The 23,819-nt window shown below is 42.9% G+C and overlaps 1 protein-coding gene across 1 annotated transcript; it reads left to right on the top strand.

Annotated features, from left to right (window-relative positions):
* Positions 1–1,527: 1,527 nt before the first annotated feature.
* On the top strand, positions 1,528–20,291 carry fam110d (family with sequence similarity 110 member D). The gene is made up of 2 exons (XM_056381919.1): positions 1,528–1,666; positions 16,237–20,291. The coding sequence occupies exon 2, from the start codon at positions 16,944–16,946 to the stop codon at positions 18,303–18,305; it is 1,362 nt and encodes a 453-aa protein (XP_056237894.1). The 5' UTR covers positions 1,528–1,666; positions 16,237–16,943; the 3' UTR covers positions 18,306–20,291.
* The last annotated feature ends 3,528 nt before the right edge of the window (positions 20,292–23,819 follow it).

Below are 23,819 nucleotides of genomic sequence, written 5' to 3'. Positions count from 1 at the left end.
GGGTTAAGGGAGGAGGGTGAAAAGAGAGGGAGAGAGGACAATCACAGATAAAGAGAAACACAGAGCTGTAAAAAAAAAAGCTGTTTATTCTGTGATTAAACATCCAACTTTCTGCCAGTCAAGTGTTCAGCATCGTGGTTCAGAGCAAATAACAAAAGCATCAAAAAAGTCACAGTGAAAAGAGCCGACAGGAGCCTTGTGAAGAGTTTATCATCTCCATGGATCCATCATTTTCTGGTGTTATTTTAGTAAACATGTGACTTTATCAGCATCAAAGGTTAAAACATCTAAAGTTGCTCAGATTGTGAGTGATTTGTGGTAATTGTGAGGCTCTTAGAGCTAAAAGTCCACTAAGATAATGTGTGAACTGTTTAAGATCTTTTAATCAACAACAGGAGAACAATACTGATTAAAGCACAGTCAATCAATCAATCAATCAAATGCTTGATTGACAAGGAGCTCAACCTATCAAGTACTTTCAAACTGCTCAGCAGGGTTGGCAGTAATTAAGAGATTTTAGAATATAATTAATCAGCTAGCCCAATGAGATCATTTTTAGACATGGTGGTTCAGTATCAATTGTTCAGTCTATCACGTTGAAATCTCAACAACTATTGGACGGACTGCCACAACATTTGGTACAGATAATATTGGTGCCCACAGGATGAATCCTACTGACTTTGGTAATCTCCTGATTATTCATCTGGTACCACAAAGACAAAATTAGACATTCCTACTACTTTGGTGGACCTTTCCTCTAGCGCTACCTTGTTTTGAGTGAAATATCTCAACGGCTACTGGATTATTTGCCAAAGAATTTCTTTCATGGCCCCCACAGGATGAATCGTAATCACCTGACTTTTCATGATGCCACCATCAGATCACAATTTTAATTTGTCAAATATTTTGTTTGATGACCAAATACCCGCACAAACTGCCAATGTTAGCATGCTAACACGCTAAACCAATGTGGCGAGCATGGCAAACACGCTACCTGCTGAAAATTAGCACACTAGTAATGTCATTGGAGCATGTTAGCATGCTGATGCAATTCTTGTTTTTAAAGAGAATCAGCTGTTATTAAAGGGACTTTAATAACAGCTGATTAATCAAAGCACATAGGCCTATTTATTATTATTGATAACTTATTTACTAACAATCAATAGAGTCATAGGTACAACTTTAAAGAGTCTGCTCTGTTAGAAAGTGAATCTGATTACTACTTCAACTTTCCAGCACATATTTTCAAGATAACCTAATAGGCTATAAGGAATGCTAGCAATATGTTACTTATTTGATTAAACTTTCACTGACACTAGTAGGTTTCTATAAAAAATTAAGAAGCTAAATGACTTGTTATGATGTTGCATTTGTCATTGTAGTCTTTCCCCTAATCCACAGCCCCCCTACAGCTCCACTCAGCTCCCTGCAGGCGACACAGGAGTCAGTTTACACAACCTTATACCTGCCCACCCCCCTCCGCCGTAGGGAGGTCGGGGCTCCCTCCTCACTGCTGCTGCCGTGCAGCGGAGCGTCAGTGTGCCAGCAGTCCGCGCAGAGCGCAGAGCGCAGCGCCACGCTGAACCCGACCGTCTGTCACACGGAGGATCTCCACACCTTCACTGGATTTGAAAGACAACAAGAGTGGATAAACTGAGCGAATAAGGTGAGCACGCGCAGGGCTGTCATTTTTAATAGTTGAGTTATTAGGAGCTGCGTGAGTCCAGATTGATTTGTGACATTTACTTGTGAAGTTTACCGGAGCTGTTTGGGTGGATTCGGGTATGAGCTGATAGATCCGATCAGTGTTCTTGTTTTTCACTTTTCCTCCGTTCTGTTTTTATAAAGTGGCAGCGCTATTTTACCGCTTTACACGAGTGACACATTGGCAGTGTGAGTGATCACGTATTGACTGGACCTCATGTGAACTGTTCAGTTAAAATGATTTTTGTACTGGCTGACATATAACCAGTAGCCACGTTAACTAAAGATTACTGTGCTGTGGTGCTGATTTTGCCACTCTTAATAGTGGGTTATGCGGTTTAAAATCACTATATTACTGTCATTAGTTTATTCCTAGAGTGGACAAGTCTCCACCTTATGGAATAGTACTTGTCTGTCAGTTTAAAATTTACTACGGGATTACTTCAGTTTGTCTTCTTAAGAGTTGTGCTTGAGATCTTTATGGTCTGTTTATGGCCGATGCCCTACAAGGCAAACTCTCCGTGGCAGTGTGTGTGTGTGTGTGTGTGTGTGTGTGATGGATGTCATGCTGTACACCACAGACCAGGCTTTTGGATCCCAAAACATTTTTTTTGAGAAGCTGACAAATGGAGCAATTCATAAATCATCTGCCATGTAAACCTATATGTGGACTCACAGGTTTAACTCAGCCTTGAAGTCCAGTCGGTAAAAAGCTGCACAGCATGGACAGAGTGGCAAAGAGAGAGAGAGAGAGAAAAAGAGAAAGAGAGAGACATGGTTGACCACTGTGCTCTGATTAAAGCAGATAGTTGACCTGGGGATTGCAGGTTTATCCCATCTTAACTCTGCCCAGCTTTAAATATTTACATCTGGATGAAATCAGGGGAACGGCACAAATGAGGCTCTGGCTTCCAAACATCTAATCAGGGAAGAAATGTTTTTGTAATCTTAAATTAAATCAAGCATTTTCCTACCAATCAGTTCAATTATGACCAGTACATGTCTGGTTTTGTGGACAGTCGTACTAATAAAAACAAATATATAAATGCCAGGACAGTGTTACCTGAGAACACTTTGGGAAGAACAAAAGTAAGTTGGGGAGGGTCATTATGCAATCCACCCACTCTAAAGCTGAAATGACCGTAATGGCTGTCTCTTCCAAGGGGGCAATCACATGCCCTCAGGGTCAACTCCACCTTGACCCACCTCTATCCCTCCCAGCCCCCCCTCCCATAACTCTCTGCTGATACATTCAAGGCTCACGCATCCTGAGTTGGTTTGGTCAGCGTGGGGTCAGGCGCATAAACAACTTAGCAGCCAGACTAAACAGACCACACATGTCCTCTAAACACATTCACCCTCAGATTCATAGGTGAGCACGTGTTGGTTTGGACCGTGTGCAGCAGCAGGAGGTTTAATTCATGCTTTTTGATGCAGACTGTGAACTGGCAGTGACGCTTACTTCACTCTTGCTTTCCAGAGGGAGAGGTAATCTGTTCAGTTCCCTGCATAAGAAATGACAACGAAAGGAAGGTAAACTAATTTAGTAGGATTTACAGATGAGTTTGCCCATTTTTCTGAGCACTTTAGGGATTTAGATATTAATTTAATTACTGTAATATAAAGTAATTGTTTTTTACATAGTTTTTGGTGTAATCACCCTCAAGGCTTTTATTAAAATGAATGGAGGGTTACGCATGATGCATTATGAATTGTTAGGAGGTAGATTTAAGCTGGTCTCCTCCCCACCTTTCTTAGATTCAGTTTTGTGTTTCTTTGAAGTTGAATCCTTCAAATCTGACCTGGCTTGCATCCTTGCATAAAAGCTACAGTGAGTCATAGATCATTCAAAACACCCACAGCCACAACACCAATCCTTCATACTGCGCACTTTCAAACACAGGATACAAACGCCTCTCCAACCAACCCGAATACCTACCTGCAAAATTACAGTGCGAAGCAGTCGTAAACAGTCCCTCTTTTTGCTCCCCTGATTCATGTGGCAGCGTGCTAATTTTCCAGCTGTAATACGGCTGCATCTATGTTTGATGCTGATCCCAGCAGAGCAGACGAGAATGCCTCCTCCTGTTACAGAGCACAGCGCCCAGGGGTGCAGAGCAGAGCAGAGCAGAGAGTCTCCGTCTGGGGTGTTGACAGGAGGCCTGACATCATTAATATGACTAAATGGAATGTAATGTAGGTCTTTGCCTTCCTGCGTGGCTTATAGCACCAGCAGTGATTTTGATGGTGATGGTGTTGTTGGTGGTGCAACACTTCAGAACGCGAGGTTGCAGACAGCACCTGCAGAATCATGTTGACTTTATGACTTCTGAGACAGTTTGGTTTTATGTACTAAAGTTAGTCACACGTATTCACGCTCTCACCGCACTGTAGCCATTTAAACAGAAGCCAAGAAGCCACCGTATCATTGACCTGTGCATGTTCTAGCACATGTCAAAGCGTTGAATATCTTATGGTATATAATAGTACACCAGGATTTCTCTTAGTCTTTTATTTTCCAATTTTCTCCCCCTTTTTGTATTTTCTTGACACTGTTTTTCTGGGGCTCCAAAATACATATAATCTGATTGGTTTGAACCACATCAGTTCTGACTGCGGAGAACAAGCGGAAGCCGCAGGATATTTCATGGTTTTAGTTCACAATGGGCCAATCATGTGTTTCTTATCACTTAAAGTTCAGCCGTACCACAGTCACATTCAAAGCATGGTTTTGCTTTCCTGCAGAGCGCCGCCTGTACAAACAACACTTTTTTTTAAGAGGGACATCAAACATTTGTTCGGTTTAATCACCATTTTGTTGCATGGTTGCATGTAAAGACCCCCAAGTTATGGCGGGAAGCTTGAGTTTCTAATTAGAGGGGAAAATGTACCCTGCTAATGACATCATCTTACCCCCTGGCACTGTGCTGAAGGACTGTGTGTGTGTGTGTGTGTGTGTGTGTGTGTGTGTTGCTGAACAGCAGCTGGTTTTAGATATTTGACGTTCACAAGAGTGTGAGACTTCAAACACTCCGTCGGGCTTATAATTTAGCTTTATTGCTCCTTGTCACCTTGTTTGGGCCATTGTGCTGCCGGTCTCCGCAACTTTCTCATCGACTGTTTTCAGGAAGAGCAGTTTGAAAAAGAGGAATAACTTGTCAAAAAGTCCCAGCTTCTCAACTACATCCAGCACCAAAACAACAGATTCAGACAGGCACCCTATGATACAGTAATACCCACTTTTACACAGGGACTGCTGGCTGAAACGAGAAGTAAAACCTAACATTTACATACCAAGCCAGTATTTCTTCTGTTTTGTTTTGAGTGTGGGATCAGATTCACTGAAGTGATAATTTGATGAGCAAACATATTTTACAAAACGCACGTGCCTATGTAGCTTTCTGCACTGAAATATTTATCTGTTGGCTTATCCTTATTGGAAGATTTACTATGCTGCACTCACAATTTGCACCAAATGTTCATATTTATCTCTGGATCCACAACAGATAGGATCATTATCTCAATCAGCCCCGTCATTCTCTGAGGTCTGAGTCAGTTTCTGCTGTTACATCACTTCCATCTCCATGGGCTCATAACTCAATCCATAATTCATCCTGGGCAATGGAATCATGAAACATGATCTGACAGATCTCCATCTTCCGACAGTCCCCTGTGTGTGGGTGACAGCTGTGAGAGCAGCCCTTCTCCCCATTGCTCTCACATCCCTGTAATTGTTCACAGTCCGACCGGGCGCCTCTGTAGCTTTGCCACATCCCATCACACTCAACCGTGCCGCGCTGTGTCCACTCGACCATGAGGAAGACGACACAGGGCCGGACGTCCCCCTCGACACAGGAGGAGACCATCGATGCAGCTCCACAGACTCTTCCGGGCTCCTCCAGATGTTTTCTGATTCTGACAGGAGCGAGGCAGGAGGGGAGGGAGGGGGAGGAGGAGAAGGGGGACAAACGAAGGGGTCTCTTTCCGCGGTACTCGGGGGGCTGTTTGCGGGGAAGCAGGTCGGTTGATCGGTAATGAGAGAAGACAGCTGGCAGGTTCAGCGGAGGTTAACAGCTAAGCTTAGATGGCAGCGAGGAAACACAGAGGAGCTTAGTCGAGGGTCTTTGTGTGAGAGATTTCTGGACGGTTCTTTTCATGCAGTTTTACATTTTTGCGGAGAAGTCATGATTTGTTTGAGGCTTTGATTTGGGAGAGTTGCAAAAGATCAGTGTTGTGTTTTGATTTGTGGCATCTCTCAATGAACACGCAGGACTCTTCTGACATTTTCTTGGTATTGTATATCTGTTTTTGTTCCTGCTGATGTTTCTGGTTTGAAATGGGCAAGACTCAGTTGTAAGAGATTCAGAGATTAGTTGAGTTTGTGACTGTAAAACTTCCAATAAATAGTATGTGGGGACTTTTTTCTCCCAAATTTGACCTATTTAGTCATGAATATATATTTTGATGGAGAAATACTAAAGATCTAAAACCAAGCTTTCAGGTAGCTAAAACAGCTAAAAACAATCTCTTTAAAAAATGAAGACGTAGGTTTGGCTGATGCATCCAGTAAACAAACTGCTGCCACTGCAAGAAGTGTAAGTTGAGCATTTTATTTCATCACAAATTGTAGTCTATGTACTTGGTGAAAATGCAAAGCATTGTTCAGCTTTGCAGATGGTAAATCAATGTTGGCACATTTAAAGTGGTGGGGAGTGTGTAGTAATACAGTAGGGAGGGGAGGGGGGTTGGGTGCAGTTTGGCACCACAGTCACAGATGACCCAGTGTTTGGGGACACAGCACAGCTGGAGCAGCTTTAAGCCCCAACCAACCCCAAACAGCCCTGTCACAAGTCCTCACAAGTTAGTGTGAACCTTATGCTGCAAACATCAGCAGCATGTGTTTGGAATAATGTAATAATACTGTCTCTGTGAGAAGAGGGAGAGGTTATACAGATGTGACACTAATGTTTTTACTACTAATTATGAATTCTCTTTAGTCTTTCTGGGAGTTCTGTGCCGAGTTCCTCTCTGTTCATACTGTTCCCCCTGCTTTCCAAATACTGAGTATCACCCAAATCTCCTGTCTGTGGTCCAGCTTTTCGTTCATTTCATTCTTCGTTCCCGATCCTAAAACTAAATCTACAAGTAGTGGATTCCGCTCTCTGCTTCTTTTATCCATCACTGTAAAGTGGCTTTTTATAGCTATGTTGATGTCTCCGTCATTTCAAATGCAGGTACGCAGGTGTATAATTTAACACTACTGACTGTGTTTTGACATTTTAGTTACTCGGTGCAACTCTAACCACCACCGTCCACTGAAGCGTCTTTTATCACTTTGTTGAAGCAGACATATGCCTGGCAGAGTGAAAAATGTGCCGACTTGGTGAAATAAAACATCTGGCAGCTCGCCAGACCGAGCTGTCTCTCGGAGCATTCACACCAGCTGAGAGCTTAATGAGGGTTCATAGTGCGAGAACAGGCCTTCATAATTTAAGACTCTGAGAGACTGAGGGATGTGTCCAGATTCATGCCTCTGTACCATACTGTATAAACAGCCTCAGGACAGGCCTTTTTCTTTTTTTCTTTTTTTTTTTTCAGTGGGGGGATCTGTGTTACCCTGAGTTGCATCGTGCATTCCCAGTCCACAGCGGGGCTGCAGAAACTCAGTAGGTCACTGTGGTTTGTACTGCTGGTCACATAAGCCAGGCTGGCATGTTGAGGCAGCAGCAGCAACAGCGGTCATAATTTACAAAACTACGCCGTCCAGAGCTGGGATGTCTGCCTGATGTAGCCCAGATCTGGACACTTGGTGTTTAAACCCGACTCTCTTTCTCTTGCATACACCTTTCTTTCACCACAAAGTCTCCTCCCACACACACACACACACACACACACACACACACACACACACAGATCCACACTGGATGAAACACTGCACACTATGACCAGTCTCTTTTTTTGACCAAATGTTTCTTCTGGCAAGTCCAAAAAACAGCGCGTGAAATACTTGAATTTCAACCATCGCATTGAAAAGTTTAAAACAGAATTGTCAGCAATGAAAAATCTATCAATAATTTGATCAACTGATCAAGTGTTTATTGCATCAAATGTCAGAAACTAGCAAAAAATGTCCATCACAATTTCCCAAGTTGATGTCTTCAAATAGCTTATTTTGTCTGAACAGTAACAGATTCAGGACTAAGACAAAACAGCAAAAATTCACATTTTAAGTTTTAAGAATTTTGGCACATTACTTTAAAAGAATATGATTAATCTATTATCAAATATTTGCCAGTTAATTATCTGTAGATTGAATAAACTTTATCAGAACATTATTTTAGCTTCGTTAATATGAAAGACTAAACCTTTTTTGGCGTAGCACATGTGAGTGAGCAGCTTTCATTGGAATGGATGTGTTGCCACTTTAGGCCACATTTTGAATTGTTTAATAGACCCATGCTGGGAAACAGTGCGCAACAAGAGATCTTGAAAAATGTCTTCTGACTGAAGACTAAAGCGTTTTGGTTAATAGTACTGTGATGCTTGTAATGTCCAATCACTAACTGGTTATTCCTCACAGAATAAACAATAAGAACCACTTATTAACCGATCACAAATGTGACAAATAAATGGACTAGGAGAGAAAAGGAGCAGCCCTACTGCACACACACACACACACACACACACACACACACACACACACACACACACACACACACACATACAAATGATCTCCCTTCAGTGTCTTGCTGGATCGTTGGCTTCATTATCTCTGTGTTTGGCTTTAGTTATACAATTTTCTCACAGTTCTGAACATCCAGGTATCGTCTCCGTCATGGTGGCTGTCACCTCCAAGTGTATGAGTGTTAACCCTTCAATAGTTCACTCATCGACAGTGAGGTATTGCAGGCGGGCTTAACATTCCTGGACTTGGAGGCTGGTTCGTGGTGTCTCTCTTTTACAGATCTGTTACAGAGTGGATTCTTAAGTTTCCTGCTGCAGTGCACCTGGTGGATCTGATCATCTCATTTCAAAATTTAAGCTGAAGTTGGAACTCACATGATAATCATCATGATCTAAAAACTGACTTTAAGATAGTTTATTTAGTTTTGGACTGTTTGAGTCCACACTCTCATAAGCAAAGATTGTTTGCAGTTGTTTTTTGCTTTAAAAAAAAAAAAAAAACTTTTGTTAAAAAAGTAAATAGCAACTGATAAAACTTTATAGGTCAGCGCTGTTCGGTTATCAGCTGCAGCAGCTCTCTTCCTGAGCTCTTAGCTGAGAAGAAAAAGGAACTAGACCAGCCTCTTGATAAAAGCAAGCAAGAATAAAAGTGATCGTGTTATCTCACTAGACTTTATCTGTGTTAGCACTGCATGGGTGTTTCAGTGCTGATAAAGACCTGACCTGCATTATAATGGCTGTTGTAGATGGACTAAATCACATCATGATAATTGTTTGGATTATTTTCTCAGTTAATTGGATTGTAACAGGGGTTTTGCTATTAGTTGTGTTGGTAACTTAGTTTGAACAATTTTTACTTTAATGTTTTGTTATATATATTTATATCAACTAATTGGCTAATAATCTTTTATTAGCCAGCTTATGAGCTTTTGGTCTGACTTACTCTGTGTTTTTGGTCATTTTAAGTAGAATGTATTTGCTGCTTTTGTCGACGTCACTCATTTCATTCTTGACCTTCATCTTTAGCTAATATTGACATGTACTCACACGTACACTCAGCACGTCCCTGAGTGGTACGGCACATATCTTATCACTGTCCTCTAAAAGTCTGCACAGACCTGGCTGCTTTGGTTTGTGGCTCCAGTCCTCAGCTGTCCCTGCGATCATTTGCTTTGAATGACAAAAGGAGCCCATCTTGTCCATTTTACGGTTTGGGTGGAGATCTATTCAAGTCGGGGGGTGGTGGAGTCCCTTAAGTCGTCCCAGGTGGCCCACTGCTGCTCCACATGAATGTGGAGAAAGCTCCAAGGTAGCCTCTAACCGTAGATCAAGCAGCTAATGGTGCTGAAGGCCTCACAATGGTGATAGGATTTACAATTCGCTACCAGGCTTTGTCTTTGAGGGGACAGTAGTCTATGTGTCCCGTGGCTGCAGCTCTTACATTTTATTGTCATCATGTTATTTGTCCTTTTCCCTCCCTGACTAATGAGCCAGAGGAACCAGGTCAAGATTTATCTGTAGACCTGGACGAGGACCATTGTTGTCGAACCATTAATAATGCAAAAGAAGGCCGGTTCCTCTTTGTTCAGGGGATAGAAGAAGACACCTCCTTTTTCTTCGCCCAGCCCCCTAAGAGACTTCTTGAGGTCTGTGTCTGTGCTGGAACCGGACAAAAAGTCATGAATCGTGGCTCATTAGTGGCAGATGCTTTGTATTCACACTGTAGAGAATCGATGTGTACAGATGCTTCGTCCTGACACCTTTGAATGAGCTTCGGTTAACGTTTGAACATTCAGACATTGCAGTCCATTAGTGATGATTGTTAGTCGGTGTCGTCCTTAATAGTGGTGCCAGATGTTAGTATGTAGAAAGCGAGAAATGCAAGATGACAGAGAGAGAGAGAGGACAGACGTTAAAGATGGCCAGTTGGTTCCTTGATGGCAGCAGATGCATCTCCTCTGTCCAAAGATTAATGTGACAGGTAAACGTGCTGAATGCATTCCCCAGAGCTTCAAAGATGGTCTTTGTGAATTTAGTAACCTCTTATCTTGTGTTTACCTCAGTGAATACATCATTCGCAGTGGAACTTCCTTTAACCTGATCCAAGGCGAGCTGGACTTTCTTCGGATATGTCCAGATGAAGTTCTTCTGTCCTGAAGCAAACAAGTACTTCCTGGACCCCCCCCCCCCCCCCAGTAAAATAAGCAGAACTCTCAGATATGCGATACGTGACGTTATAATCAATAACAAAACTTGAACACGACCTGCATGTTCTCACATGGGTCAAACGCAAGTGGCCCCAAACAATGTTGTTGATTAAAAGAAAAATTGAAGTACATGGTCCCTTCCCATGACAGGTCTGTGTCAGGGCTGTCTGAGCATCTTGATGTAGCATGACACAAAACATCTGGTTCCTCTTTAGCTGTATGGGGGCGCCTTGTTAAGCCTCCCCCTGCAGGCTGGGCCATCCGCTTCACAGAGAGGACACGGGGGTGGGAAGAAAGGAGGAGAGCGGCCAGAGAGACAGACAGAGGAGTTTTATTAAAGAACAGAGAGATGGAAGGTGTGTGAGAGGGGTCACAGACTTCACATAGAGATCTGGGAAACCTAGAGTTGGTTACTCTTTGCATTTTGGTGACATTTTTGGTGCTTTTGGCCTTAATGTCCCAGAGATCACTTTAGGAATTAGATGTTTGCCGGTTTCACTAGTTTCTTTGAAAGTTTACCCATGTTAATGTTAACTAGTTGATCATGTTGTACATGCTGTACACAATAGCCAGAGACCGGCCATGAATGCTTATTGTAATAAGGTTCACGTCAAGCCAGTTAGAAAAGCAGCAGTCTGCTTCTGAGGGAACTTCTTGAAACATAAAATGCGACAAACGCGGCCATTTCACGCAGCGACTGGCTGGAAGTGCAGAGGTGAGAAAGTATCTCCTGAGCTATTGTTTTTATCTTTCTTTATTCTTTATTTTTTCTATATCTATCTTTATAATGGAGAATGTCGCTGACTGACTGATCATATTTTCACCATTGGCCGAATGCCACATGACTGAGTTGGACTCTCTGGCGCAAACAGGTTCTGTTAGGGAGGTGTTTACAGCCTGCAGTGTTGCCAACTTAGCGCATTTGTCGCTAGATTTAGAGACTTTTTTTTTCAAACAAAGTGGGTATAAACCTGGTACATGGCTGGGCCGCGTGTGGATGCCAACAGGGGGCTAAGGGCTACGCCTCTTGCTACGGGGAGTCACCTAGCCACTCTGGTTTCCCAGCAGTTCGGAAGCTGCACTTCCAACTCACTGACCCTCATCTCCATTGCGGCAAATAAACTACGTTCATTACATGTATCAGTATTACTAAAGGAGGCGGAGGAGTAACTAAACATGAGACACACCGAGCAGAGAGAGCAGGAGAGAGGGAGGGAAATGAGACAACTCCCTGCAGCACGTCAGCACAGCAGTAAAACCCTGTTAAGAAATAAAGGGTTTCTACCCACTGAAACGCTAGAGGACTTTTAATTTGAACAGGTTACAGGCTCAAATGTTGAGTTTGTAATCACACGTAATGCAATTTCCCACACTGACCATAGGCGGTCCCACCATATACATAATCTTATTTATTCTTTACACAACTACTTCTATCACTTTTTATGTGTAACATTAATCCCTTAGAAGAGGGAGCGTTCAAAACTGTGCAGGTTTAACGCTATTCGAAACGATACATTGGGTATCATTTTTTGCCTTTAGATGTCTTCCGGCGACACCCAGTGTGAACCAGTTTGTTTAGTGCTTACTAAACTCTCAACGCTGTTACATGTGTATTTGCTGATTTCACAGCTGCAGAGGAAAAACAGATGAAAACAAATGATGACATAGTGCGCAGATCACTGCAACTGGCTAATTGACTAACAAACAACAAAAACATAAAAAATAGTTAAAAAGTTTAAAAAGAAACTTTGAGTGTGTCAGAGGATCTGCCTTTTGGGAGACGGCTCAGACACTGGAACACACTCAATGTTTTTGTTTTCTGATCCTGACCAGTTTAACAAAAGGGTGATGTTTGCAATTATTTTTCAGGCAGAAATGTTTTCTTTTTCTGTCCAATTTTGTTAATTATATTGTTACCCTTCATATTTATCTTGGGTCCCCTTGGTGGTAGGTTACTAACAGCGTCAGCACACAGCTGATTCTGATGAATAAAGCATCTTATTAGGAAAAGTAACACAAATGTGTGATGTTCCAAGCTAGACAAAACCTTTCGAAGATTGCACTCAGATACTGGGAGTAACAGTAAATGGAGCAAGATAGAGAGAGAGGATAGACACACAGGGTGTACACAGGAAGAGAGTGATAGAGTAGGGAGGGAAATGAGAGGGTGAGGAGGCCCTGTGGCATATACAGGAGATGCAGAGAGACGAAGGGTGGGAAGGGGAGTGTAGGGGAGTGAGACACAAGGTTAAGTAGCGTTAGGAAGGAGAAGGTGCGTGTGTGTGCGGGGTTCACTATAGAGATGAGAAAGAAGGGAAGGGTTTAGAGGTTAATGACAACCTACAGTGAGAAACAAAGGAGACTGTGAAAAACAAGAGAGACTCTCCAGCCGTCTCACGCTTTTCACAACCCGCCGGATCACAGGAGAAGGTGCTGGGTACTAATTTGGCTCATTATGGTCAATGGACCTAATGGTGGCTATTGTTCTCACGCAAATCCCAAATTGAGTCACTGGTTCACCCTGTGTGTGTGTGTCAGTGTGTGTGTATTTTCAAATCTAACCTTTGTGAGATAGCGCTTGCAGCAATAGATAACCTCTGAAAGTGGCTGGTTTTCTTTCAACTTGACATCAGATTCAATGAATGCACACTAGCATCAAGAGTAGAGCGACGGAGATACATCAGAACAGGGCAAATACACATATATCCCATGTTGTTATGTATTTCAAGGATATGACTGTTGGGTGAGCGGGGATTAGCAGTAGCTATATCCATAGATATTGTCCCCTGTTTGCCTCATATGATTTTGCATACTTTACCCCCATCCCCCTCAATGGAAAGCTAACATCAGGATTAATGACTTTGTTTAGGCTCCCATGGCGATAATCTCCTTTAACGCTTCAATAGCATTAGCCTGCCACTTTTCCATTTTGGACCCAGATGGGGAACAGATTGTTCCGGAAGAAAGGTGTCTAACAAATACCCTATAACCCCAGCCTATACACCGTAACCCCCTCTTCCAACTTCCTCCTCATTTTCTGCCCATTTTTCTTGTTTTATACCCACTTCGAGCCCTTTCTTCCACCTCCACACCTGTTGTGAGACATTTTCCCGCGAGTCTACCTAAACAATGGTCGACTTTCCCGACAGCCCGACATCTGGAAAAACTAAGTGGCTGGCTGTTGCCCCCGATCCTTAGTGAATTTATAGTCGTATACCATTTGACGGGCCGGCTCTGTGAGGGGGTGCAGTGGCTGGATGAAGTGAAATGAGAGGTCACCTTCTGAAGTGTCAGGAGTAGTTTAGTGATTAGTTTTAGAAGTATTTAGTGGTAGTAGAGGTCGACTAGATAGGAGAAAAATGGAAAGCATTTTCGGAATTGATTAGTGTTGCATTCACTGTTGATTACGTCTCTATTGTAAGTAATGTAATGATATAAAAAGAAATTTGCTGAAACATTCAACTTTTTTAAATGTTATAAATTATTATTATTATTAAGCTTGATTTAACATTGTCTTTGCTGTAGGAACACAGCTCAACAGAGACCATCATCTCTCTTCTGTCTTAACTTTTCATTTAATCTGTTATTGAATGCTAAACAAGAGCAAGAAAATTCTTTTACGTGTCAGGAATCTGCACTGGGACCATGTGACATGATCTCAATAGCTGCAGAATATTTCTCATTTTAAGAAAATAAGTCCTACTTTTGGGAATAAGTGAGAATATGAGACTAAATGATTTAAGAAGAATCCAAGTTTTCCTTTGAGAGTAATACAGTCTCCTTTTGTTTAATTCACACTGTGAGTGTTAGTGGGGTGAAATGCATAAAGTCATGTTTTCTTTGGTTTAAATGTGACTCCTCATGACCTGAGTTGCATCTCACTCAACCATTTGTTTACTATCTTCTAAATCAGGAGCATGTCAGCATGTAAGACGGAAGACGTGTGCACAGGGGTGCATAGGGTTCGTCCTAACTGATGAGACGTGGATCCCTTTTCCTGCCAAAAGAGGTTGTTCATTGTTTTTACCTCATGTGAAGGAAAAGCTAAAATAGCATTTGATAACACTTGAAGCAGACCTGAGGGAACGATAAGCACAACAATATCACACCATCCTGGCGTCTAGCACAGAATAAGGAACATTTATCTCTCCAGATGGACTCTTCATATATTTTGAAGGGAGGTGAACGAAAAACAGGCACCACCTGTGCCTCTGGGTATTTATAACAGCCTCAGGTTGTAAAGATGTGCTCTTCGTCTGCACAGCTTGCACATGGCAGACACTCACTGCTTTTTTTTGCACATGAAAAGGGTGTCTTGACTATTTGCAGGCTAACTGTACGTAGGGTTCATTTACAGGGAAGCCTCTTATTGCCTCATGTTAAAATTAGAGCAGATACACAAATATACCCATGACCACATGCATATACACACATACATGCACACATACAGAGACACATGATAACTCGGCTGGGGTGTTTTCAAGCTATAAATACTCCTCGGGTGCAGCCTCCTCCCCCCTCCCAAATCTTCATATAGTGTGAAAACATAAAAGACGTCTTCACAGAGCGCAACATAAGTGGGAAAGTTGACAGTCGATTTCACAGCCTCATGCCTTATAGTCGGTTTAAAGTGTCATTTAACTTTTGTAGTGGCTTGTTAATTTGAAGAACAAGCTGTTTAAGTGTGACTATGAAAGAGTTATTAGCTTAGAAGTGTATTGGCTTACTTAAGCAGCACTGGAGGCTGGTTAAATTGCCACAGCCTCAGTCTGGCTGTCAGTGGTGTAAAACTTTAAAGAGGTCAGCTACACTCATCTGTCAGAAAATTGAGGATTTCTGCCCCTAGAGATGGTGTCCTGTCATGTCAGTGGACAGGCAGGAGGATTGGTGCAGAGGTGGTTTGCTTGTAGCAGAAAAACATGCTTTCTCCGCTTGCCAGGTTTCTGCAGTAATCAGTCATACAGGTATTTGCTGCCATTTATTTCCAAGCAAACCCAACACAACGGCTCAAATCGATGGTGTCTGTCCCGAAAAAAGCTTAAGTTCATTTCAACTTCCTGTGCAGAAAACGGATGGAGGCAGATATTTGTCGTCACCCTGTCTGGACAACAAACACTGCTATATCCATTTTTCTTTCATCCACCATTTTCAGGATGCTGTGATAGTGGCTTGACAACATTTACTGTATCTCACACTAAAATGAAATGTTTGATTCTTGCACATGGAAACTGGATTTCTGTGTTGAAATTTATGCAACAACTCAGAATACTGTGTTTATGTTAAAGGAGAATCACATTGTTTAGTGGTTGTTGCTGGTTCATACAGGCTACCATAGCCTGTATGAACACCTTACCTGTTTACTCATTGACTGTTGACTTAGATAGGAGTGTCGGCTACATGTCTAAAAGTAGCATGCATATTGCATTTAATATATATCTAAGTTAGAGGGTCATTAAATGTGTATACATGACATCTCTGCATTGCTGCCCGCTCCAGACATGCAACTCCCTCCAGCTTTAAATAAGTACAATCTGAGCTGAGCTGTAGGGACCTCTGTTCTCCCTGCCATCTGGTCTCTGCTGCCGGCCCTGGAGAATAGCACTTCCAACTAAAACCGATTTCTGTCTGTGTCTCTTTTCAGGGGTCAACCCAGGTGAGGTGAGGACAAGGACAAGATCTGCATCTCCCCTATCTGTCCATCAACAATCCAAGTGCCTCGGTGCCGGCCACCCACAGGTCACCTCAACCACGACGGGCGCCAAACAATAAAAGTCTTGACCCAGTGTCCCTTGACAGCTTGCACAAAGCAAATATTTGAGGCCATTATATCTAATTTCTTCGCGCAGCCGTCACTGAAAAGATCAACAGTGAAGGGTGTTGTTGGGAGATTAAAAAAAAAAAGAGAGAGGAAAAAGCGGGGGAGGAAAAAGTAACCCTTTCAAAGTGCACCCTACATGCTATTTCTGCTGCGCTGTGGGCAGGGAGCGTCTCATTTGGGAGTGCTTTTGGCTGACAAAAAAAAGCACTTCCCTGTGCCCTGCCTTCCTATCCAAATGCCTGTGTAAATACTGGATAGAGATATCAATTTGCTCTAACACTGCCCAACAAAGAGACTGTATGCTATCTATAGAGAACGATACAACAAACTTGGACTGTGTGGTCTCATGAATTGCTACTTATCTATTACCCCTAAATGAAGATTCAAGAGCTGTGAGAACTGGAATGAGAGCTGCCAGACACCCTCATTAGTTTTGAAACCTTAACAGGGCCAACAACAGCTCTCTTGGGGAAACTGTGAGTCATTGAGAGGCTGCAGTTTGGATGCCTTTCCCAGCCTGGTGAGCCAATATGAAGCCTCTAACACCAATTGGATCCCCCTCTCCTCTGAGGCTCCTCAACAAGGGTCCAGACTACCTGCGCAGGCAGATAGATGGCGGTGGCCAAGGTCGCTCAATCAGCGCAGTGGAGAGACTGGAGGCGGACAAAGCCAAATATGTTAAGAGCCAGCAGGTGATCAACACCAAACAGGAGCCTGTACTGGTTCCCTGTGCCACCCCGCCACCGCAGCCTCGACGAGCTGTTGCCATCCCCGGCAGCCTGACCCCTCATCTTCCCCTACGTCGTTCATCCAACACCCCCTTCTCTACACTCTCTGGATCCTTCACTTCGCGAGACGAGAATGAAAATGATGACTCCAGAAAGGAGAACAGACGGACTTCTGTTGATATTGAGGCACATAACAGGAGCAATGTGAACAATGTAATGCCTCCTAGCCCCAGGACGCCTGGAATTAACACCTTAGTAGCGCCGCACAGTGCTCCTATACTCAGAAGAAGCACAGGTAAACGCATGTTGAGGCCTGACTCCCTCGTCATCTACCGGCAAAAGAAAGAGTGCAAGAGCCCAAGTGGTGCAGCGGTGGGAGAGAACAATAACATGGAAGTAAAGGGGTACAGTTTTGTCCGCCGCCTCTTTCAGGGCTCCATGAGGGAAAAGAGTAGCGGAGGTGAAGGCAGGATTCAGAAGATGGTCATCGGTGAAGAAAAAGCACCATCACGGGATGGAGACTCCCGCATGTCATGGACCAATGACAAAGACACTGTGGATGGTGGACCAGGGAGCAGGAGGTCAAGTAAAACTGACCACGAACGCAGCCCGAGGTCAATCCCTAGTCCCGGGTTGAGCTGCACGCCTGAACGGACGAAGGATGGATTTACAAATGGCACCAGCGATGGCGTTAGCAATGGTATCACCAATGGAAACCACTCAAGTAACCATGATGATGAGAATGACCCGTGGAAGCGGGCGTCACCACCACCACCACCCAGACGGAAGTTTGGGCAGTTGCATCGCTCCAAGTCAGACCTGCGTCTGCGCTGCTCTGTAGCATTATCAGAGCAGGAGCATTTCTTTGACTTCTGTGGGCTGGATATGGACATGATAGAGCGTCTGGGTCGGGAGAATTTCCTCTCTGGGGCCAGCTCCATAGACACACTCTCATTGGCCCTCCGCAGCGTGGGCGGGGACGGCTGCGGCGGCTCAGAACCTAGCGAGTTCTCCCGACACTCAGGAGACGGCCTGTTTCAGGAGGAGCTGGCTGATCAGCTTCCCACTGGGGTGTCAATCATCGAGAGAAACGCTCGTGTCATCAAGTGGCTTTACGGGTGTAAGAACGCTGCTCGAGAGGGACCCAAAGAGTCTACAGTTTAATATAAGGACAAGATAGCATGTGCCACGGACAGCTGAGAATCTGCAGGTGTTAATTTCTAGTGAAACACGCGTTTGACCTTTACCCTTTGTGAAGAAATATGCTGCTGAAATGCACCACAAACCAAAAGTCAAAGCATTGAATTGTCACTGAATTTTCACTCGAACTTCAACATCATTCAGAATGGGCTGTGAGAAGCTAGCCGTGTTGCTACAATGCAACATAGAAGAAAAAAATAGGACTTGGTTCTGTTTTTGAGCCACAAGGTGCAATGCAAGTCAAAGCGGCTGAGCTTAGGGTTTGTTTTAGCTGCTAATGTCTGCACTTGGGGTTAGCATCCGTGGCACATAGTTATCCTCAGTCCCTTGTTCCTCCCGACTCCAAAGAGACTGTTTCTTCAAGCGAGGGGACAATGACTGCATCTAGTTATCTCTTGTCAAACTGATATGTTGTATTTATAGAGCCTATGGAAGTATTGTGTGGGTATAGATTGACCTTACTGGCGAATGGAACCATTTCTCCCTGCAAAATGTTTTTGTATCTGTATGAGTGTGTGAGTGTGTGGAGTGGACATTGCCGTCTTCTTCACTTGTATCTTCCATTCAGCTATTGAAACAACTCTGATTCAGACCTGATCTGAACTCAGCCCCTGTGACCCCTGACAAGGCACATAAGTGTATGTCTGTCATGACACAGCGGACACAGTTTAGTGTCCTTGACACCAACACTTTCCCTTAATGACTAATTTAAAATGGAAAACCACTAAGCTATGATTTTTTTTTCTAAACTGGAAAACTGTTGTGTGAGTGTGAAGTGAACCATGAGTACCTCATTCGGATCTGTCCCAGTTTAGTTTGTGTGTTGCTTTTTTTTTTTTTTTTTTACTCCTTAAACGCAGGCGTTGGAACAAACATGCGAGGCACCCCTGTGGGGTTGTTAATGCACTGAACTGGACAGGGAGAGAGGAAATGAAAGATAGAGATATAACTTTGGGTCTGTACAGAGATTCATCTCATATAACGTTAAACACTGAGCTGGATTCAAAGGAGCACCTGCATCGTGGAGGATGAAGAGCCATGTCTGGCCAGTAGATTGCATAATTTTCAGCTCATTTTCCAACCAATTCTCACATAGTAAACACTGTCCAATAATCACTTGTGACACAGTCATTGATTACCACAGCTAATGCTTCATGCCTGTAAAGTGCCCACAGCTGTGTAAGCTCTAGAGCTGCAAGGGAGAGACAGCCTGTTAATGGTCAACTCTGTAGGAGCAAAACTGGACTGTGGCAGGCAAATATGTTCAAACTGAGGGTTTAAATCTCACAAAAAAAAATAAGAATGAAGAAAAACCTAAAATAATATATTCACCTCCAAAAGTAAAGTAGCTAAAGTCGTCAGACCCTTACTGCCAAGTGCTGTACGATGTCACTTTGAGCATCTGGCAGTTTACAGATGTTGAACCTCCCCAGCTGGCTCCGTCAGCCTGTCTCCCATCATAAAACAAGCAGGGGAGGATAAGCTGCCCTCCTCTCTCTGATAACCACAGATCCTACCTCACTTCATCCATCCTTCAGTGATTGTCACTTTATCTCAATGAAAGGTCATTTCCATTGCTTGGCCTGGAGGATGCCACTGAAATATGAACTGGGGGTCTGCCGAGGTATGTGGAGGTTAGACTGAGTATTACTGAAACTAAGGGCACGTTATATTTGTACATGTGATAAATGAACACAAGTATTTGCAGCCTTGATATGTTTTCTTTTTCCTGTATTCATCATGAGCATGGCACACTCCTGAAACTCCTTCAGACTGGACTTTTTTTGTTGAGTTTTGTTTTAATAAAAACCCTGATAAAAAACCATTTGGTTGCATGTTTACAAAGTGGCTCCGTAACTTCTGAATCTCCTTTTTTATTTCATTTTGATTTTATTCCAAAGAGGTTTGTGTATGATGTACACAGCAAATAAACACAAATGAAGAAATGTATGTGTGTGTCATTTTCTTTACTGTATCTGTTGTGATTTTCTTACATTACAGTATCTAAACTCAGTCTGCACCTATTATGGTATATAGCAGAAAGAAATTGTTTTTATTCATAAATAATGGTTCGAAATATTGTAGCATTCAGTAGTGTATTAAAATATATATATTTTTATGTTATGTTCAATTAGAAAAACTGGAGAAAGGTAAAAGGATGTTTAGAAATGGCTGTGACTGTGATGTGTTGCCTAATCTTCTTAAAGGGTAATGGTCGACTGAATCAGTGTTGTGACGGCGTCTTGTCCTTGACTTGTTGTTGGCCACCTCCACCACATCGCGTCTCATTTTTCACATTATCTCAAGTGGCTGTGCGTTAATCCTTTTAGCATTCCCTGCATACTATGCTCTTGAGTGAGTTGCAACAGGTTGTGTTTGTAGACAAGGAGGCCTCTGTGTGGCCTGATGCTATGTCTACAGCGTCTTAGGAGCAGACCCTCCGCCCTGTCTGCAGACTCCTCCTGACACTCTTTGTCCTCTCTTTTCTCCTTTTCAGCCCTGAGTCAGCTTTTGTTTCCGCATGCACCGGCTCACAACGGCTTTAAACCTTTCGGGGAAAGTGGAAACAATTTTTTCATGCTGACAACTATCTCCCTAGGCTGGAAGTCAGAGCATAAATCATAAAGTTGATCCATCAACATAAAAATTGGTGCCTGACTCTGTGGACTCTTTTTTAAAGAATAGTTCAACATTTTGGGAAATATGCTTATTCACTTTCTTGTCGAAAGTTAGAGGTGAGGATCCATGAAAGTTAGAGGTGAGGAACAATACCACTCTCATGTCTGTCCACCAAGTAAAGAACTAGAGCCAATTGGTGCATAACAAAGGCAACAAAATCCACCTACCAGCACCTCTAAACCTCACTAATTACCATGTTATATTTTGTATAATACAAACAAAAAAAAACCTGTCTTTTCCATTTTATTTCCCCAGATGTCTAACTGTATTTTAAGATATTAAATTGAGCTATATTTATTCCTGAGGCTTACAGATGTGCGTTACAAAATGAGTCCACATCCTTGTAAAATCATCACATGTGCTGTCCAGCGACAAGTTGTTCCATTATTCACTGCCCATGACAGCAGCTCTAGGGTTTGTCTGAAGATGACTTATTCAGAGGAAGGACTTTTCACAAAGTAAAACAATATGTAATTTCTATTTTAAGGACTTTCCCTTCAAAAAGACGCCCCAAAATGGTTTGAGGACATTTAAGGATACAAATGTCTGACACATTCCCTGGGCTCTGTTATGCAGGCACCGAACAACATTTCAGCAGCTGGTTGTTTCCTCAGTTAGCCCCTACAGTCTGTAAGTCTGTTTCAAATAGCAACACATACAGTGTATAATAACTAGATACACAAATACACACAAACACACATCTGATTTCTTCCTCCCACACCACACTTCCCTTTCCCTCTCTCTGTCTTTCCCAAAGCAGAAGAAAACAATAGCCCTCCTGTGCGCCTGTGTCTATGTCAGTTACTCTGACCGGAGGGCCTGCTGTGACATCCTGTTTTGGGTTCATAGGACAAGGTTTAAACATATGGTCATGTTTTGAAATAAACAGACAACAGCTGGTAGAGGACAATTCAGATCTTATTATTACAGGGCTGACAGTTAAGGTTTAGGCTGGTCTAGTGCTGAGCAAGCGAAAGTTTTCAGAGGAAAAGCCGAGCTGGTGTACCTGTTTTAGTCTTTCGTGTGCTCGCAGAAAACGCCTGGTAGTTGGAAATGTGGATGATAAACTGGCAGGGATCCACCACTCCAGGCTTTGATGCTGCTGATGTGGTTTTCCACTCGCATAAAAAAAAAAAAAAAAAAAAAAAGACCTGCCACAGGGGGTCTGAGGAGGACCTCCTGTTTTACACTTTTGCACACCAGCAAATCCTGTCCTGCAAAGTTCTGACCCAGTTACGGCTTCACTCTGAAGCTCTTAAATGAATAAAGCATCTCTTGAAACTTCACAAAACTATTCTTAGCCATTTAATAAGCCACAAATGTAAGAAACGACACTTTATTATTTACACAAGCAGCTGTGGGTTTACTTAACGTAGCATAACGGACCCACCTCTCAACAAATGAAAATCTCATTTCCTTTTTAGCCTGGAGTTTTTAAATGATTTTGGTCTTGAACACTTGTGGCGACTGTCACAACCGAACTGTTTCAGTCTTACATATCTTTTGGGATAAAAAACCTCCAATCCAGCTAATCAACTTATCTCAGATACTATCATTTTGGTTTTGTGTTGCCTCGAACTGTGTTGCATTTGTAGCTGGGATTTTTCCTGTGAGCTCCGAGAAGCAATAATGTGTGTCAGGGTTAGCATGGGTTGTGAAGTGTGTCAAATCTGGCCTAGTTCTTCTGCGCCAGCAGCTTCAGCAGACTGCGGATGTCTACGCTTGAGAGAAGCTCGGTTCATGACTCAGGGACAGAGAGGCTGAACACACACACACAGACACAGACAGACACACACACACACACACACACACACACACATAACTAACACACAGGTCTCTGATCTGCCAGGACAAGAATAAAACATGGTAGCCAATTAGCAGCTGTTACCAAGGCACGTTTTAATCAGAAACATGCTTGAAATATCCAGAAGCTACAAGCACAGGGGAGTGTGTAGCAGCAGTGGTGGTCTGAAACTGGAAACACTGGTGCAGGAGCTGTGTCCCAGTTCCACTCTACATACTGATTCTGACAGGGTTTTGGAGAATGTGATTCTTTCACAGTGGATAAGCGGCAAAAATAAACCTACAGTGACAGATTTTTTTGGGCTATTTGGAGCAGTGGGGAAAAAAAGCTGTAAATATACTGTTGACATATTGTCAAGTTGTAAGTTGATGTATTGAACAAACAGCTGCTTATTCATACATCCGGCAAACTTGAAGCAACAACATTTAGTTGTGTCTCTGGCTACCTGCTGGTTTAAGCTAAACATAGATAACAGCTCTGTTTTGGGCTCCAGTGTCTCCTGAGGGAAATATCTGGTTCTATGGCGGCAAAATGCTCCACTGTGTTCACCAGCCAGTATCTGACTTTATCTGTCTGTCACTTGGTGCAGAGTGCAGTTTTTACAGTTGCGTAGCTGAAAACTGTGGTGAAGAGAGCTGAGAGAGTGAACCAGAACATTAGAGTTACACGCCCTGAAACCAAAACGATGCACTCAAAGAGCCTGCAAAGCTTGTCATTATGAACTCCCCCCTTCACACACAAGCAGTCATGATCCACCTTGGTTTTGATTATCACCACTTAAAGCATATGCATAGAGTCAATATGCATACAGTCCTAAATTTGCTTGATTAATGCTGTATGCTATTACCCCAAAATGTCATACAAAACAGAGCAGCTCCACTCAGAGCTGGAAGAAGTAAAGAATGGTAATGGAAAAGCCTCAGGAACCTGAGAAACAACAAATTAATATTTAATGTGGGAGAAAACATTCTGTTTTCTTCTTTTTACTGACTTCT

This window comes from Seriola aureovittata, chromosome 7 (assembly GCF_021018895.1).
Source record: "Seriola aureovittata isolate HTS-2021-v1 ecotype China chromosome 7, ASM2101889v1, whole genome shotgun sequence".
Lineage (NCBI taxonomy): Eukaryota > Metazoa > Chordata > Actinopteri > Carangiformes > Carangidae > Seriola > Seriola aureovittata.
This window is presented reverse-complemented; position numbering and strand designations above follow the sequence as displayed.